The sequence below is a fragment of the Rhamphochromis sp. 'chilingali' genome, assembly GCF_963969265.1.
Source record: "Rhamphochromis sp. 'chilingali' genome assembly, chromosome: 9".
In the NCBI taxonomy this organism is placed as follows: Eukaryota; Metazoa; Chordata; class Actinopteri; order Cichliformes; family Cichlidae; genus Rhamphochromis; species Rhamphochromis sp. 'chilingali'.
In genome coordinates, this window is record NC_137936.1 from 14,435,647 (window position 1) to 14,448,563 (window position 12,917).

Genomic DNA, 12,917 nt, shown 5'->3' on the forward strand with positions numbered 1-12,917 from the left:
TAAGCAAACAATGACAGGTTTAGCTTTCACAAGAGAAAAAAAATTATGCCTCTTTTCACTAAATATTTTATTAATATAGTTGCTTTAGTTGTCTGCCGTTGCTGTTGTGCTGTGCTGGTAGAGACAATTGATTTATCTGAGTTCTTATGGGTTTTTTTCATTTTGGGGGCGTTAAAACGATCAAATACTCACGAGGGCATTTATACTGGAAGGAAATAGTTCCGTTGTGGACTATTAAAATGTAACAGTGCAATGAATGATGCTCATTGCAATGTTCCATAAACCTACAGGAAACTGCAGAATTTGGTGTTTATTCACTGTTGGTTTGGCAAAATAAACAACCACAAGTTACTGGCTCTGCTCCAGGCGTTTAAGTCTATATAATATATCCACAACTTTCAGATTTTCAGGATACTCAAAAGTGCTGATTTATCAGAGTGCCACAAGCATGTACATCATCTCAAACCCTGTGGAAATGCGATGCGAGTGTCCAGATTTTGATTGATTGGCAGAAAACTGGACTTGGATTTCCTGGGTCACTCCCCCCTTTAATTTAGCTAATACTGCACACTGCTCAACTTGATTTTAATTTTTGCCAAGTCTCTGCTGAGGCTGACTGGGAAAATGAACTCATTTGATTTATGAAGAAATTATGGATAATCACAGACATCTGCCATTTGGAACTGTATGATCCAAACAGATTTCATTTTGCTTCACGTCAAGGCTCTGAGAGTTGTCGTGAAGCTGTGGACTGAATTTTCAGTGTGTCTATCATCTCTGTATCACAAAAGTGGGTCAGATGCAACAGAGGCTTTGCACTTGTATTTCCAAAACAGAGCCCCAGCCAAGTGTTCAAGGAAAAATGTCAGTGCCTCGGCTGTTTGCAGGCCATCTTTCATCAGGCATTGTCTCTAGAAAAGTTTGTTTTTGCAACATTGCCATTTCCTCCCCAATCTGTGGCTTTCCAGTTGCATGAATTAATTTTAAATGCAGTTTGTTAACGGTACAGAAAAAAAATACAGATTGCACTTCCTCTGTTTGACTTACATTTCTTTGAACTCGCAGAAGACCCTCATACTACCTTGCAAGAATGAAGAGCAGCAGATGTTACTGCACTGCACTCCTAATACGCAAGCTCACAGACATAGAAATCCAAATTGTCACATGGCTTAATACATTTTACAACACTTCTTCTAACAGTACAAGTACCTTTTCCACACTGGGAGCCAGTATGTTGTGTTGCACTGTCTAAATACTAGATAAATTGAATTTTATGTTCGATATTTTGAAGCCAGGATCGGCTTCAGGAAGAAGGCTCAGATCCAGAAGGTTTTGCTTAGTCATGTTAAATGGGAGCGGTTCATGAATAAATCAGCTGTGGTGACATTGTGCCAGAAAAAAAGTCCCTGTGTGAACCTTTCAATCATAGATGTATTTTTTGGTTCGCTTGTTTTTACACAGGGCCGTCACTGCTGTATGTCTTTACTGGTCATGGGAAGTCTGTGCTGTCTGATCTTGTGGTGGCATGAAAGAAAAAGAGAAACTATGTCATATGGCGCACTTTAAAGCATCTAGGTTTATCCTTAGATCAGATAAGGATTTTGAAACACGGATTTATGATTTCAGCAGAGATGACGGCATAGATTTACGTAGGATTCAAACACACTTGGTTCATTGTCCTACGATATAAGCAAATATTTTCAGCATGACGGCCTGCAGCAGTGCTGTTTTGACACTTCAAGTTATAAGCTGTTGGACTTGTTCAGTCTTATATTATTTGCAGATTAAGGTTCAATTAATGGATTATCTGTGAAAGCTCTCCCACGTTCTGTGGAAACTTGCCAGTGTTCAATACTACAGCACCATGAGTAAGGACTGGAAATCTGATACACTCTTTATTGAACTACAAAATGAACAAATGTATTTATGGGACTCTACATTACTCTTAGCGGAAGAAACAAAGCGATGTAGTAATTTTGTCTCATGTTGGATTTTTCATCTTAAAAGGCTTTAAGATGGCTTATCCGTGGGAGCCCTCTGCTGAGTTATAAAGGCTTAGAGCACACACAGAGGCAGTTCTGTCTCATCACCAAACAGACAGAAGGAAATAGTAGAAAAGGAGGGGGAGTAGCTCAGAGACACTGGGAACATGGTTTTCATTAAGACATGACTAACACTCATTTTGATGATGATAGCTCGAAGTCAAAAGATCGTTTTTATTTTGGGTTCCGTGTGAAAGTAGTCAGAGTAAAGCGTACGCTGCAAAACGCAATTGTTTTTGAACTGTGAAATAAAGAGAAAGGAAGATGACACCTGCATAGGAAGCTGACTCACTTTAGCTCTACTATGTGCTGTGTTTTTTCTTTCCATGACAACATTTCTTCAGTTGACATGTCACAGGCGCTCAGCCTACTGTGTCCACGCTGTTTTTGTCTTTTCTCATGGCTGAGTTGGTGGTGTGTCATCTCTCAGGTACAAGACTAAACGTGCAGAATTCAGGCAGTTGTCAGGAAATACTGGACAGTCTTAACTGTCACTTTTGGTTATGTTTTGGGTTTACCCTGGAGGTGCAGTGACGGCCGATCTCTTATGAGGAGTTCAAGAAAATGTGATGAACAGTCAGAAACGAAAACATAAACCAAACTCTTTCAACATGTCGCATCAAAAGCTGCGCCAGTTTAGTAAAGGTTAATCTCCATCACAATTACATCTTTTGACCCATATAGCTGATGACAATGCAGTACTCACCTTGACAGGTTGTTTATGCAGTAGCTCAGTTCTCGACCAAGACTTTTGTAAGCCCCAGCCTGAGGCAATATGGTGAAACCTGCCATAATGCTTGCTATTCTCTATACAAAACACTGAAAAAAAAAAAAAACTCCTAAGGGGCAGTAGACAAGACAAAGAAAGAGCTAACCTTTATAACAAATGCCTCTTGTCCATGTGGTTAGGTCAGCTCAGGTCAAACAATGACCTTTGTTGTAGACTGAAGCTCTTTCTAGAGTTAAATCGCAGGCTGCAATGGACAATTATCACAAGATAGGAAATCCCCTTGTCTAGAAAATGCAGGAGAGGCAGTGTTGGAATGTTTTCAGCTGGCCACGGACCAAAAACAACAATCTCAAAATGAAAGTTCAGGATTTAAGCTTGACTGAATACCCTTCACTGGCTGATTCTGGAAATAAAATATATCTTGGTGGAAAAGCAAAGACGCTTTATGGTCATATGAGCTGGTTACTGTACACTGATAGATGGTGGAGAGAAAGAAAAATGCCATAATGATGCATGAAAGAGACTCTGCCTGGATATTTAAAACAGACTGAAGGAACAGATATGAGTCTATTGTGATGCCAGGAAGGTGACACAAAGAGCGTACTAAACAGGAAAGAGACAGTAGAAAATAAACTCGAAACATGAGGATGTTGATTAAAAGCAGTGTAGCTGAAAACTGGCTTCTATGTAAACTAAAGCAACAGATACACAAGCATGTTCAATAATGCAATTTAGTGAGTTGGTGCAACATAGAAAATGCATGGCTGTCCCTCTATTGAGCTTTGACCCACCACACCTTTGGATGCATGGATCGATGGTTGTTTAACTATCATTATATTGAAAAAGATTATACTAGCATATGCTGCTGTGACTGCAACTTACGATTATGACTTCATTATTGTAATAATAATGTTTTCCAATACCACACACAGACACATTTTGCTTTGTTTGACAGATATTAATGATGAGTCTTTCACAGTTCAGACCTGTTTAGAACATTTTCTGGCACTGGTAGGCACACATACCAGTACGAGCAACACAGCACTAGAAGTGAGTTGACTCGCTAGCCAGTCTGAACTGGTTCCAGCTGAGCTATGCTTAGTAAATCTTAAAATTGTCTCTCTCATGCAAATATTGCTAGCCAAACCACCCATAGAGATGACTTCCAGTCAGGGAAGTTTTCTTTTTTAGCTGGTGTTAACAAAAACAGAGGTTTATTTCTCAATTCAACAGAAGGGACTTGGAAGGATTCAGTTGCAGTGAGGAAATGATTTAAAGTCGCATTACACAACAGTGGATGAACTCTATTAAATTTGTGGAATATAACCTGAAATCTATCATCTACATAAGAAAGAGCACACGTGCAAAACTGCACCAATTCAAATAAAGCCCTCCCTGAGAACCTGAAGTCCTCAACTCTGCAAAGTAAGTTCAGGGAGCCGTGCTTTATTAGACAGGACCACAGGTTTACTGTTAACTAACAGAAATACAGTAGTGGCTGCAGTCAGTCTAAAACAGCTGTGATGCATTACCATTTAAGAGCCTTCCTAAGAGGTATTCTGCTCTCCATTTCGTGATCTGTTGTGACAGATGTGCACAATCAGAAAAGCATTCTTTTCTACTTAGGGAATGCAAAGGCTCCATAGACTCAGAGCACTGTGAATGGTCAAATATTGGTATTGATTTACATCCAGAAATCTTGTCATGAGTCCAGTAGATCAACATTAGCTCATTTCACAGACATTTCAGTCACTTTGTATTCACTATGTATGTGCAATCCTGTTTTGTGAATGCAAAGACTAAACAGAGTTGAAAGATTTACTGAAATACCAAATGGATTATAAACAGCTGGAATTTTATGACATTTGCATGTTTTATGTCCAAGTTGCTCGCAAGTATCTGCATCTGCCAAATGGTCCCAGTGTAAACCAGTGTGAGGTCTTTGAAGCTCCTGCACTTGTGTTTACACTGAGCCGCTCTGGTCTTGGTCAGGCCATCAACCTAAATGAGGAAGGGGCTAAAAAACAGAGTCCTTTGTAGGCTTGGAGATTAACACAGCAGGCTACTGACAAGTGATTGTGTGAATAACATACCTGTTGTGATTAGCGACTGATATCTATGCAGATTCAAAAGAAGTCCTTATATTCAAATATCAACTCGGTATGAATATTATGGCTTTCCTTTTCATTACCAAACATTGATTTGGTTCTAGGATAGGATAGAAGAATAATTGTACATTTCACCTCTATCTGGCATGAGATAAGACTGTGAAGAGCACTATATTTAATAATCTCGAGACACTATAAAAATATTACATTGTATTTCATGGGGTTTCCAGCCAAGTTAGCAATGTGGAAATCAATGCCGGTCAGCCTCCCCAAGTGGTTTTCACTTTTGAAGTTCTCATTTTTCAGTCAGATGCATATGTCAGTGTATCCAAAGTGTTCCCTCGATGATTCCCAAGAATTTGGCAATCACGTGACTTTTCTTCTTTCATCTCCTAGAGGTTCACATTGCTGCACCTTTTATCACATGCTAGAGGAACTTCACTTTTGTCCAGCACTCTGGTTAATGACCAGGTGATACAGCTGCTCTGTATATAATAATATAATAATAGCATAATATATTAATATTTAATATACAATAATAGTCTTTTCTTTTACAAACTTATTTTACTTTATTTATATATTGTGCTACATGTAAATGTTACATCTGTGCACAAAACTCTGGATTCATTTTCATGCAGCTGGTGTACTTATACATCAAACCAACAGTAGAATATCTGCAGTACCAAACACTGTTGTACTAAGCCAGGGGTCAGCAACCTTTCACATCCAAAGAGCCATTTGGACCCGGTTTCCACGCAAACGGAAACACTGGGAGCCGCAAATACTTTTTGACATCTAAAATGAAGATAACACTGTATATATTGTTTTTTACCTTTATGCTTTGTGTGAACAACTAAGGTGTGTTGCTTATGAAATCCATGAAGTGCTACAGAGAAAATTATATTTTATTTATGTAATTAACACATTTTGAACTCTTAAAGAAATATAACAAAAGGAAAGACGCTGAACTAAAATGATCCATGTAGCAAACAAAAACTGTTGTGAGCCGCCATCCTTATATTGCCTATGTATTTTACCTGGTTAATGTGTGTGGCGGGGCGTGTTCTGCAGTGGCACCTGCAATCACGCCTCGCCGCCTTTACGTCTGTGCCGTCTATGCTGTTGTGTTGGTATGTGTCAGGCTGTGAGCTTTAACACCGACTGTATACGTACAGCAACCGTGTGTGAAAAGTGGTCAATAAAAAGATGCTGAAAAGCGTGTTCATGGAAACATCGTCGGGTCTGCCGTGATATCTTTACAATGGGACTTCTGCTCCTGAACCTCTGCGCACAGCGTCTGCAAATCGGGGCTGTACGAAGTCACTTTCATCTTCACGCAGGACTGTAAGCTGTCGTCTGTGAAGCGTGAGCGGTGTTTGTTTTTAACACAGTTCACGGTGGAGAACAGCTGCTGACATAACATGAATCCGAAGGTCCATAATTGGCCTACCTCGGGTTGAAAGTCTTGGCGGGTACACCGGCTTCTGCGAGTGTGACGCTTATTTTGAGCGATGACAAAATAAAAGAATATAATTGTATTTTTATATTTCAATATCACAATAATCTTCCAATTTAGAACTACAAGTTAAAAAAGAACTAACAAAAATAAAATACACTTCAGCTAATTACTTCTAATTTATTTTCCCAAACCACGCGGAGCCGCACTACAAGGACTAAAGAGCCGCAGGTTGCCGACCCCTGTACTAAGCCATGTTGACAGGCTTCACGTCTCTAGTCATCACCACCTCAAAACTGGGCTTATAGTCTGGTTGGTGCACCAAAACTGCTTTGAAGACATTATCTTTTCATCTGAATAGTTTCCATGTGCTTAGATGGACTTCACTTGTGGCACAGCTGGTCCTAGTAGAATGCCCATGCAAGCATTCGCAAGATTACTAAAAGCAGACGTCTGCCCACAGGCTGCTACTTTACCTTCTGACATAAGATGGTGTCATATGCAGTGGCATCTTTATGAAACCATATGCTTCTTTGTCATTTTCAATTACATCAGATGCCGACCCAGGTCTGCTGCTAATATACCAGCTCAAATGAAGTGTATCCTGGCTAGACATGAAACAAGTTGCACATACTCATACAGGACAGACTTAATTATCTCCATAATAAAATTGAAATCCTTTTGAACAGGCTTGTTCATGCTTTCTTCTGTGCTGATCTTGCCTTTAATCATCCAAGTAGACTGAATAAGAATTCACTGACCCAACAGTGAACTCATAAAAAAAAAAAATATATCTGTTTCTTTATGACAGCAAAAACTTTTTAAACTGATTTCAAACCCAGCACAGTGAAGGTGAGCAGGTCTGGAAAATCATCTGTCTCGTAATTTGGCATTTGCACAGCAATTGTTGTCGACCTGTTTTGGCTTTTGAGGCTTTTTTCTTTCAAATACCTTATTTGAAGAAAGTTGTGTCTAAACAGACATAGTTTGTAATTCATGGTCACGGTGTACTCGTTTTCCACATGTGGAACTGAAAATAGCAGCGTTTGTGAAAAGGCTGAAAATACCAGAAAATTTGATAAAAAATCAAATCCACAGTGACAGACTGAGCGACATCTGCATTACTGTAGACGTCCAAACTTCATCTGACTGCCCTTCATCTCTTTTTCTCCTACAGAACCCAGAATCTCTGGACTCGTCCATCCAGAGTGTGCTGTCGGCCCTCTTCCCACCGTTTGAGGCCACAGCGCCCATCGTCCTCTGCCAGCTGTTTCGCACTATTGAGGAACGTTATCACGGTGATGCTCTGCAGTGTTTACTTGACTTCCTGATTCCTTCCAAACATGTGCTGGAAAGTGTCCAACAGGCAGCATGTGTGAGTAGAAATCATATCTTTGTGTCTTTGTGAAGTCTTCCATATGTTAAAAGGTTGAGGGGTTCAAATAGTGTCAACTGTCCAAGTGATAAAGGCTACTCTGCAAACTTGTGCTGCTGCAAACGTCTTTTTCACTGTATAGAAGTGATTAATAAAAATTGTGATTTATAAGCTACAGCATACTGTAGACATTGTTTTGTTTTGTATAGAAAACTTAGGCTCAGTCAGAGCATCAGATGCCCACATGAATCTAAATGCCTCAAATTACACCAGTGGTAAATTCAGTTTTACAGTATGATCAAAAGATTTACTGTAGATGTCCAAACTTATAAGCAGGAAACACAGAACCAAACAATCAATACAGCAATGCAGTGAATTAAGTAGACAGTAATTTAGAAACAAAACTGCATTGTAAGAAACCTTATTTGATTTTTTCCTAGGCTGGATACTCTGATGTGGTTTTCCGCTGTGAGGGCTGGCCTCTCTGTCTCCATGACAAAACGGTCATCCAGTTAGCGCCCGTTAACCCCTTGCTGTTGCGTCCTGGAGACTTCTATCTTCAAGTGGAGCCTTTTGGGGAACAAGCGGCACGCATCGTCCTCAAATGTCTTCTTGAGGAAGGATGTCGAGAAGTGGAGGAGACCCCCATCCCTGAAACGTCTTATCCCTGCATCTTCACCGAAGACTGGCTGCGGGACATCAACGAAGGACGTGATGGAACTCCTTTGTCACGGTGTTTGCTTTGCACAGACCAAGGTGTAATTAAGTTGCCGTGGGCCAAAATTGCAATTCCAGAGTTTTTAGACAAGCCTAAGATCATGCCCACCTGTCAGAAACCTCGCCCTGAGCCAAAGCAGATTTCAGTTCCCATCCACTTCAACTCCTCCACCCTACCAGTTGAAGCCACGATTCTTCCAGCAAATGACAGGATGTCAGCATCTTTAAGACCCGCAGCCTGTTCTTCCAAACTTGTCAAAATGGAAGATAAAAGAGGGGCCCCGAAATCCTGCTCCAAACCATTAATCAAGCCGGTGGGTTGGGTTTCTCCTAATACCTGGGACAGTCATAACTATCAAGAGATTGAGGGTGATTATGTAGACCTGGTGGATATCGACAAAGGGAAAGAGCTTATGGATAAACAGAGAGACAGGCTTCCAAATCCAACCAATTCAGTTTTGTTCAAACCTGTTAGACCACCCCCACCTGTGCCGCTTGGGAATAGCGTTCCCTGCGGACGCACGCTTCAGTATACAGAGGAGCGTTTTACACCATGCAGCCAGGGGAAGCTGGAGCAGGACCTCACTGATGAAGACATGAAGTGCAGGTACAGAGATTCATACCTGGCGGCACTGACAAATCCAGTGCCTTTTGAGAAAGGGAGTGTAGACCTCCTGGCTGCCTTGGAGGAGGTCGGCCTGACTGAAGATGGGGAGTTAAAATCTAAGGCTAAAATTGGTGCTCAAAAAGACCAAGTAGGAAACTATTGTAACCACTGTAAGGAACCTGTGTTTGGTAATGAGCCCTTCCCTTGCAAACACTGCCATGAGCCAACACCAGCAAACTTAAAGCCCCACCTTCCTAGTAAATGTGAGCCGGAAAACCTCATGAAGGAGTCGCCCATAATTTTGAAATCAACCCCTGGTTTGAGCCAAAGTCAGAGAGTTCAGACAAAACTTATTTCTCACCCATCAGGACATTGTGCTTTTATGCATCCAGTATCAGATGTGTCCTCGGGGACCCCTGGTGGTGACCTGGAGTCGCACCAGAGGGGGAAGGATGTGAAACCATCAGGCAAGCACAAAGTTAAAGTGAGGTCTTTGTCCGCTGTCTCAGAAACTCCTACAGGGAGGCCACTTCTCTATAAGCTCAACAACAGGAGCCATAGTGATATTTGCCCTGCAACAGTCACGAACTTAATGCACTGTAGGCAAGAAGTTCAACTTGATGAGGAAACTCTGAAACTGGAAACAGAGAAGTGTCTAAAAAAAGGTAAGTGAGGGATAACATCCATGCGACTCAACAACATTGTTATTATTTTGTGCACACAGCCATTAAAATGATCGGTTGCTCCATGTTCAAAGGGGCTTTGAAAGAATGTGCTCCAGTGAAGGTCACAGTTCATGAAGGCTCTTTAAAAGAGGGTTCAAAGGTTAAAGATCAGGTTTGAGTATGATCTTCCTCTAGGGATTCTCCCAATGCTGTCTGGGTTCTCTGGCAGTACAGCCACATTTATGTCATTCCCATTATCAAGGGAGTGAAAGGAAATAGCATGCTGCACCCCAGTGAAAGAAAGGGCCTGAACCCACTGGGTAGAAAGAAAAAAGCAGAGCATTCTTCTAATGTAGAGAGACAGCATAACGTGCAAGAAGGCAGTTTCTCTATCCTCTGCACCCAGTGGCATGTGCCCGCAAGCCCTCAGAGGGGCAAGTTGAGATCTTGACTGGAGACATGCTTGTCACGGGCTGTTAAAGTGGCAAAGAGAGAGAGGACAGATGAGGCCTTGTTGGCTCCAAGAGGAGGCCAACTAGTAAAAGCAAGATTTAGTAGTCAGACCGCCGCTGTGTTTTGTTATAAAGACCATGTCCAGTATTTAGAAGTGGTCTGTGAATGTCTGTGCAGCTGTGTAACTTTAAACATGTTAAAGATATGGCTGTTAAAATTATTAATTGCTGTTGTTATAAAAGGGCAAAGGTTACTGGACAGAAAATGAAGCTGACAGTTTACAGGAAGGCGTTGCACGATCTTAGAATAAAGTCCCTCAATAAAAAACAGTCTAATGGATAATTAAAAATATATGATCATTTTTCATGCTTGCTGCCAAAAATCATGTTTTGAGTTGTCACATTTATAAAACATTCAAAATATATAAATATATTTTTTGCTTTGTCAGATTCTCAGCCGAGCAGAAGTGAAGCTTTGTCCACTGCAGAGGGGCCGGGTACCAAACTCCACAACTTAAAGACAGAAAGTATATCCTCTTCTGACACTCAGCATCCCTCGCAAGAGTCAGCTTTCAGGAGGATCAGTGGCCTGCTTGAACTGGGGATTGTGTGTTTACCAGGTAATTTTGCACTTGTTAGTGTATGACATGAGAATATATTATTTTGCAATGTGATTTTTCACTGCAAAATAACCATTTCTGGCATACAGTACATGTTACTGTATGCTTCAAATTTCTTTTTTGTACCTAAGAAGTCAAATACTGCACACAACATGACGACTTAGCATTTTAACAGGTAAAAACAGTTTTTATTTGATCAGAGGATGACATCAGCGGCTTCTGTGTCATTGTAAGATGTGATGGATCAGATGTTATAATTATTATGTGCCTCAAAAAGCTCAGCAGAAGCGAGTGACGCCTCAGTTTTCAGTGTTAAACATAAAAGGTTAAATTTAATGTAGCCCTGACTTCCTGTGACTGAAAATTCATATAAAGAAAACTTTTACCACTTCATGGATTTATTAAAAGCATCTTCTCCATCATGTCCATCCGCAGGCAGCAGGGACAAGACTGGCAGGGCAGTTGTGGAGGTCCATGGTGACAGGATGGGGTGGACGTCCCCTCTTGTGTCAGCACAAAGCATCTGTGAATTACTGCTCTACTTACATTCTATACCAAGGTACAGTGCTGAAAGACTGAGATGTATCTCTAGAGAAAAAAAGATAACATTTCTGCAGTTAACAAACCTGTGAGAATGGAGTTTGTGCTTTGCAACATGTGGGAAGCTGATGTCTTCAGTGTGCCAGAAGAGGAAAATACTTGCTGGCTTTTCATTTAGCGCCTGTGATTATTATGTTATGAAAAGGTTCTACCACAAGAGGGCAGCAGCATATCATTTTCAATATTTCCAGTGGTCAGCAGGAAGCTGTGAATAATATTATGCATGACCTCATATCCACACCAACTGTTCTCCTATGGGTAATTAGTTTGTATAGCAACAGTTCTACAACTGTACAGATTTGACCTCTGCATATAGCACCTTAAGATCATTTGGCAGTAACATGGCTAATGTTTACTGACCGGTGGCCAGTAAACATTAGCCATGTTACTGGTCTAGTAAAGGGCAAATTAGCGGGCTTATTTGTTTACACTAACTAAAGGTTTTGATGCAAAGCTGTTCTACCAGAAAGCTGACCTTGTGCTGTCCCCAGCAAAGAGTCACACCACAACAGTCTGTAGCCAGGCTCGCTGCCAGCAGTCTGGTATGCAGCGCATTGACAGAAATAATAGCCTTGCTTGATGTAGGCTCACATAGGGATAAACAAAGAAGAAGTTTCTTTTTTCTTTGTTTTTTTTTTGTGAATTTGTGAAAAAGTTTAAGGTCTAAGTGTCAGATGTGGGTAAGTGGGAGTCAGATGAAGAGGTTAATGTAAATCTGAGATGTGGATTACTTAAAGCCCAAAAGCTCTTAAATCTGTTCTTTATTGCTAAATGAACACTGTGATGAAATATTACATTTGGGTTCCTAATGCGCTCTAACATGACTTGTTTTCGTAGGAAAGATGTTCGAGAGCTGGGAATGACTTTGGTCATCAATGCCAGGAAGAAGCCTCCCCCTCTTCACCTCTACAAGGCTCTATTGATGGCCCAGGTTAAAACAGTAATGCTGCATGCACATGCCAGAAAAAAGTTGATGCAAAGATTATGGGGAGTGTTTGGTTTACTGGAAAAAACAGGCCTGGGGGTATAGTGTACTGGCCTTGTGTACAGTACAAATTGCACTGTAGGTCTGTGGTCATTAAGGTTTTACCGTAAGTGAGAAAAAAAAGGCAGGATACTTAGACATGTACCACTTAATAACCCTCAGCAGCCTTCCCCTAACCTGTTCTCTTTCCGCTTCAGGAGCAAGCTCTCCATGCTGTCCACAGTATCGTCATGCTGATGGATAAAGACACTTGTCAGCGTCCTGAAAAACAGCCTGGTCTGCAGGTCAGACATCAAAACATTTCATTTCCCTATTCAGTATAAAAGTGTAACTCTTATTCACAAAGTGTTTGCCTTTGTCTCTTAGATGGATTTGGTGACCACTATGAAAGCCCTAAACAAGACGGTGGAAGCTTCCCAACTAACCTCTGATTTTGGAGGTACCTTCACTTACAGTCACACCGAGTGGCTGCAGTTCCATCAGGTACTAAAAATGCACGCTAAGTCTACACAACTGCTCTACTGGTGGTATTGAATCCTAACTACTTCACTCTGAAAACC

At 41.0% G+C, this 12,917-nt stretch overlaps 1 protein-coding gene across 3 annotated transcripts in view; it reads left to right on the forward strand.

Annotated features, from left to right (window-relative positions):
- Positions 1-12,917, forward strand: part of quob (quattro b) — a 28,018-nt gene that overhangs the window by 1,877 nt on the left and 13,224 nt on the right. For all 3 annotated transcript variants that reach the window (XR_013972749.1, XM_080891207.1, XM_080891206.1), the window contains exons 2-8: positions 7,514-7,711; positions 8,152-9,700; positions 10,602-10,772; positions 11,208-11,331; positions 12,210-12,303; positions 12,555-12,641; positions 12,724-12,840. Coding sequence is in view for 2 of the 3 variants with exons in the window: in XM_080891207.1 (XP_080747333.1) it covers positions 7,514-7,711; positions 8,152-9,700; positions 10,602-10,772; positions 11,208-11,331; positions 12,210-12,303; positions 12,555-12,641; positions 12,724-12,840 (2,340 nt within the window). In the remaining variant the exon portion in view is untranslated. The remainder of the gene's footprint in view (positions 1-7,513; positions 7,712-8,151; positions 9,701-10,601; positions 10,773-11,207; positions 11,332-12,209; positions 12,304-12,554; positions 12,642-12,723; positions 12,841-12,917) is intronic.